This window comes from Schistocerca cancellata, chromosome 1, assembly GCF_023864275.1.
Source record: "Schistocerca cancellata isolate TAMUIC-IGC-003103 chromosome 1, iqSchCanc2.1, whole genome shotgun sequence".
NCBI lineage: Eukaryota > Metazoa > Arthropoda > Insecta > Orthoptera > Acrididae > Schistocerca > Schistocerca cancellata.
The window spans coordinates 332,031,581-332,037,580 of NC_064626.1; the positions used below are offsets into that span (position 1 = coordinate 332,031,581).

Below are 6,000 nucleotides of genomic sequence, written 5' to 3' on the forward strand. Positions count from 1 at the left end.
TACATCTGCACCTTTCATTCCCTGCAATACCCATGTGCTTGGGCATCTACACACACACACACACACACACACACACACACACACACACACACACACACACACACCTGCAGAAACTGAAAAACCTGTCTTTGAAGCCCACTCCTCGAACTTTTGCAATGTAAGTTAGAACTTGCGAGCCACTGTTGCAACACTGGACGAGGAACAGAAAACAGCAAATCAGCCACAAATAAGGAGCATCGTTCAGGACTCTATACCACACATGTAATAATTTTTATGGTTATGGCAATGACTGTAACCTTTACAACACTGCTCTGATGGACACCACTCTCCCACACAAAATGATGTGACAGTGCGTCAACAACGAAGAATCTAAAAAACTGCTTACACAAAAAGACCATATGAAGACGGAGAGGTGGCCACTAAAGTCCCACTGATAGAGCTGCAAGAGAGTACTGAGTCTCCAAATAGTATTGTACACCTTACTGATGTTAAAGAAAATACCAAGACAATGATGCTTACATAAGAAAGCCTGCCGAACAGCCGCCTCTAGCAAGATTAGGTTGCCCGGAACCCACACTGAGAACAACTAAGAAGTTATGAAACACTCCGCTGCAGAGTGAAAATATCTCATTCTGGAACTAAGAAGTTGCCTGGTCTCTAGTACCCAGACCAGATGACTGTCCAGCATCTTTCCTACACAGGTCGTTAAGGCAATACGCCAGTAACTGCTGGGACACGTGCGGTCCTTTCCTGGTTTGAAGAGAGGGCTCAAAATTGTCTCTCTCCATGAGCTGGGAAAGTGACCTACCTGCTACATAAAATTAAAACACTAGAGGAGGATTTCCTTTGATGCTGTAGGCAGATCTCGAAACATATAATACCAGATTTTGTTGTGATGAGAAGCAGTATTTTGAGTCTCAGACATTTCCGATTCTATCTCCCACATGGAGAAACAGGAGCTGTAGAAGCCAGAACTGTTGGATCTGAAGTCCCATTTGCCCCTCTCTGCAGTCACACTGTAGTGGCAAAATATTGGATTTTGCCTGGCATTGGCAGTAGTTTTTGCAAAATGCTCTGCCATTGTCTGGGCGATGTTTCCAAACGTTGTTTGAAGACACTCCTCTACAGTACAGGAGCATCTGACACTTTGAAATATGTTTCCCACAAACACAAGAACATGGGTTGTCCTTGTACTAATAGTTTCAGTTCCTTCATGTGTCCTGAATCCATTAATGCTTCACTGTAATATGGGAGCCATCTATCATAGGGGTTGCACTTTTAGTCTGTCTTTCTGCTGCAGAAGTGAGCTTGTATTGAGTGGAGGCTCATTCATGGGGCAAGATCTGTGCCCTACACATAAATCGAGGTCCATCAGCTCTGTAGATCAGTCATGAGAGATGCCACACAGAGTGATGTCGACATCGTCAGACTGCCTGCTTTTCATCTCCATTGTAAGCTGATTTTTCATCTCAGATTTTGGGTTTTTGGCTGGGGAGGTTTTGGGGCCACAACTGCAGAGCTGGTAGTGGTTGCATTGGACAACCAGTCTGAACCTGTGGAGGAGCAGGGAGCTCTGCAATGTTGACAACCACAGCCTTGTCTGTTGGTCTGGGAAGAAATACAGGCTTCGAAAGAACTGCAGCAGCACAAGTGCACTGACAAACACCAGTGCTACTGCTAACACTAGCAACCTCAATTTGCGGAAGACCATCAGTCACCTGAGCTGCCTGTTTAAGAACAGATGCAAAGGAGGTAGCGAACTTTCGGGCCTGCATGTCCCTATAGATCCTTTTGGCCTCAGCACACCAGATATGCTTAGTAGTTTAAACCTCCTGGGTCTCCCTTGATTTGAATGTCCCAGTGATGCCCTCTAAAACTTTTTGTATGTAGAAAGATGAAACTTTCTCAAAATTGTGAGAGTGTCTCAATTGGATGGTGGTATGAGCTGGGAGATGCATGGTTCAACGTTGTGACTAAGTTGGCTTTGGTTAGAGGGATTAGTGGCAAAGAAGTGTTTCCACTGCAGGGATCGGGAGAGTAGGTCTCTGACAAGTTTTTCTGAAGAAGGCTTTGGCCAAAAGCTCATTGTGTAACAGTCTTTTCATCGTGCCTGTCTGGAACTCAAAGTTCACCTCTATAATGGGGAACAATCTATCCTTTCCGTAATTGTTAATCTGGACTTTCCATTGTTTAACAGTGCATTTATGAAGTGATGTGGTGTGTTATCTTGTAAATGATTTTAGTTTCCTATTCACTGAAACAGTGACCAACATCTCTGATACCTGACAATGATTTCATCAATGAAATTCGTGAAGAAAGCCTGCATTCACATACATTCCATGCAAGTCAAAAAGTGAATAAAATAATGGAAGAGCAGAGAACAAAAAGAAAGGGAGGAGGAGGATATTGGTGTTTAACGTCCCATCGACAACGAGGTCATTAGAGACGGAGCACAAGCTTGGATTAGGGAAGGATGGGGAAGGAAGGCGGCCGTGCCCTTTCAAAGGAACCATCCCGGCATTTGCCTGGAGTGATCTAGGGAAATCACGGAAAACCTACATCAGGATGGCCGGACGCGGGATTGAACCGTCGTCCTCCCGAATGTGAGTCCAGTGCGCTAACCACTGCGCCAAAAAAGAAAGGGATTAGGGTAACTGGTGAAGCACATTTTATCAGGAGTTTGAGCTTTAACCCAAATTTACACAAAATTACAACTAAACCCATATTGAAATTTATTGAAAACAAATGATTTGAAACAAAGATAACAATCAAAAATAAATTCCCGGTAAGGTAAATAAAGAGATATCTATGAACAACTCTTAGGACATAATTTCCATGTAAACATTGTTCTTGTATAGAATACATGTGACATGTTAGAACTGTGTGCCAAACCAGTACCACAACCTGAATCCCTACCTTTCTCTGTCAGTGTATTACTAACTGGGCAGTCCAAATGTACCTTCACCTCAAGTACAGGCTCAAAGCTGTAGTATTTTCATCTTGGCAAATTTCCTAAGCCTGAGATTAAGTCAACTCTCAACTGTTAAATCCATTTTTCTAGAGATGTTAAACCCACAGCGTTGTGCATCGACCTTGGAATTTTAATGATACACGGCGAATAAATTACAGTAATTTTTGATTGACTTCATGCTGTCTACAATTGTTGATTTTTTGTTTATTTTTGTACTATGGTACTGTACAATATCAGCCTTAAGCCATTTTTATGTACCTAGATACACTCTGTTAAAAAAACTGCGCAATATTTGCCACTGCAGATATTTTGATGATCAAATGACTTACAAATGTAGCTAGGTACTTGAAAATGGCTCAAGGCAGAAATTGCAAAATAGTCTGAGAATAAACTAGAAGTGGCAGGCAGCACATAGGTATTAAAGAATTCATAGAAAACCATCAAACAGTGACAAATTGGAGCATTAAGTTGACCCATCAGATGTGCTTACATTTCATGTTTGTAGCACACTGCCCACAGAAGGAAAGGAGTCTCACCTCAGCATAATGCGTCACTAATGTTCATCACAGTCTATACCATTCTAAACAGTAAATAAGCAACATCTCACTGCCATTGAATTTTCATTAACAACTCAGTCTACACTGAATTTCGAAAACCACTTTTAAAATGGGTTTGTGCTAACTGTGACCTTTCAATAAATATCTCTGACAATGGAGCCTTCATAATGTCACTGACAAAAGTAAAAGACTTCAAACCAAACAAACCAGAGGGCAATGAAATGAAAAAAAGAATTGGGGACAGTGAAGCTGGATCATAGGAGGCTTAGGAAAGTCTAAGAGATGTGAGAAGATTGGGACAAGAATAAAAACAGAAAAGGCAAGCAGTGCAGAAGTCACATTACAGTAATAGATACTGACTAAAGATTAATCACATTAAGATCAGCTCCATACAAATACCAATCAATCCCTCATCATCATGTGTTCTAATGTATAAAATGATTAGTGTCTAAGTGCACATTTACAAAAGTATTCATACATAGAATGAAAATGTTATTAGTTGATCAGAAAGAATGGGAACACAAGTCACTGGAATACATCCATATTACATTTAACTCAATACAATGAAAGTTGAAATGGAAGAAGCCATTACAAATCAATTAATTGTATTCCTTTAAGTGTGCAGTTAAGGAAAGTTAGTCAATCTAACATGGACAGAAATAAAGATTTTTCTTTCATGGGGCAATAGAACAAAAATTTTAGTAAATTAAACTCTTATCAACAAAGTTAGGAAAGAGGGGAGTTAACACTTATGTAAATGAGCTAGAAAGAAATTTAAATCAAGCAAACAACAAACACTGTGCAACAGTTGAGAGGCTTGGGAGGAGTGGAGCTCAAATCCCAGTTTCTCTCTCCTTATGTAGGTCCTTGACAGCTGCCCAAATTACTTCACACAAATATAAACACATCAACCCTGCCCAAAGAGGATGGTATATGGACTGAACAAGTTTGCATTTGCAGTAAGCATGGTTACTGATAGGTGACATCAGGTAGACAGGCAAAGGTTGTGAATAGGACAAGTGAGTAATGAGAGAAGATGGGAGAATAGCTGTCAAGAGCTACTGTGTTTGCGGATGTAGTTGTGGCAAGAGTGGAGAAGTTGGCAATAAAAGTAGTCATGTAGGTGCGCAAGATGCTATAGGACAGTTTGCTTGGGGGATAGGTGGAGGGGAGGGGTGGTGATGGACTCAACAAATGTTCCTTTTTATTCCTCAATTTACAATGCACTCAGAATATTCTGCATTTACTCTTCATCTACTCTCTTCACAGCAACTAATGGAAGGATGATATTGTTTAATTAATTTTTCCAGTGCTGCTACTTCCAAATGATCACAGTCAGCTGTGTTATTATTTTCCAAGTCCCCGGAAGTGCTCCTAAACGCTATTCTGTGCGCTCGAGAAAAAAGTATTCCGTAGCACGAAAATTTCTTTACATTACAACTGATACAGCCATGCTCAGCTTTGAAGCTCATTTTAACACGCTGTGCTACCGATGGGGGGGAAAACTTAACTGCTGTAACAGCAAGCGAACAGAATTCTGCAGAGTGAGCAAGCGAAGATAATAGCCAGCACAAATCAAACAGATATAAAGGAAGTTTGCCTAAAAACGTTTTAGACTGAAGAAAACTCACTATTCTCTCATTAGCTCTGAAGAAAGATAGCTGCACTCGCGAGACCCTCTGCATAAAAAGAAACGGGTTTTTGTTTTGTGACACCTATTATTTTGTGCACAGACAGATTTTTCTATTTAAACGGCACTCCAAAAAAACATCAGTGTATAACCAGGTGTACATTATCCTAAAATATGAATTATATTGTTTCTTTTTAATTGTGCTTGGAATGTCTTGCAACATAATCCTGTTGTCATTCTCTAACAGGACATCTATTAATTTCGTGCCATTTCCGATCCACGACGTTCAAACCAACATCATGACGAAATTTCAATAAATGTTGTTTCTTACAATTAAAACACTATGGTACCTGTCCTGTAATGCCGGTTATCAGCGCAACTTTTCGCTGACAAGCAGCTGCTGCTGCTGCTGAATCGCCGGAGTCCATGTCGCTCTCTTTCGCTTTTAAGCAACACTATCCAGCATTCGACGTGGATTTGTCATACCTTTGTAGCCTATCTTTTATCTTGTTGCCACGAAGCATCACCCGCCCGCAAATCAGAGAAAACCACAAACATATATTTGTTTACGTATGTCTGGTGCTTTGCTCCAGAAAGACGTACTACACACCCTCTACGCGAGAACTTACACGACACACTATCCCCACCACGTTGTCCCGCGACCAATGAAAATCAAAACTGGACGGCCAATCGAAAGCGCCGTTCCACCCGTGTGCTTATAAAAACAGCTGATTTTTGTTTATGGTTTTAAGTACTGCCGCTTCTTTGAAAATCTGCCTATTTGTGTGAGAAAAGTGTTTCCTCTGAAAATTATATCAATTGCAATAATTGTATTTGTTTGT

General features: G+C 40.8%; 1 protein-coding gene across 2 annotated transcripts in view; it reads right to left on the reverse strand.

Moving 5' to 3' along the window:
• The window catches only part of LOC126173278 (GDP-mannose 4,6 dehydratase), an 86,937-nt gene extending 81,155 nt beyond the window's left edge, over positions 1–5,782 (reverse strand). The window contains exon 1 of one of the 2 annotated variants that reach the window (XM_049920945.1): positions 5,645–5,782. Coding sequence is in view for 1 of the 2 variants with exons in the window: in XM_049920944.1 (XP_049776901.1) it covers positions 5,509–5,586 (78 nt within the window). In the remaining variant the exon portion in view is untranslated. Of the gene's footprint in view, positions 1–5,508 lie in introns of both variants that reach the window. The other variant, XM_049920944.1, reaches the window with a different exon arrangement.
• Between the last annotated feature and the right edge of the window lie 218 nt (positions 5,783–6,000).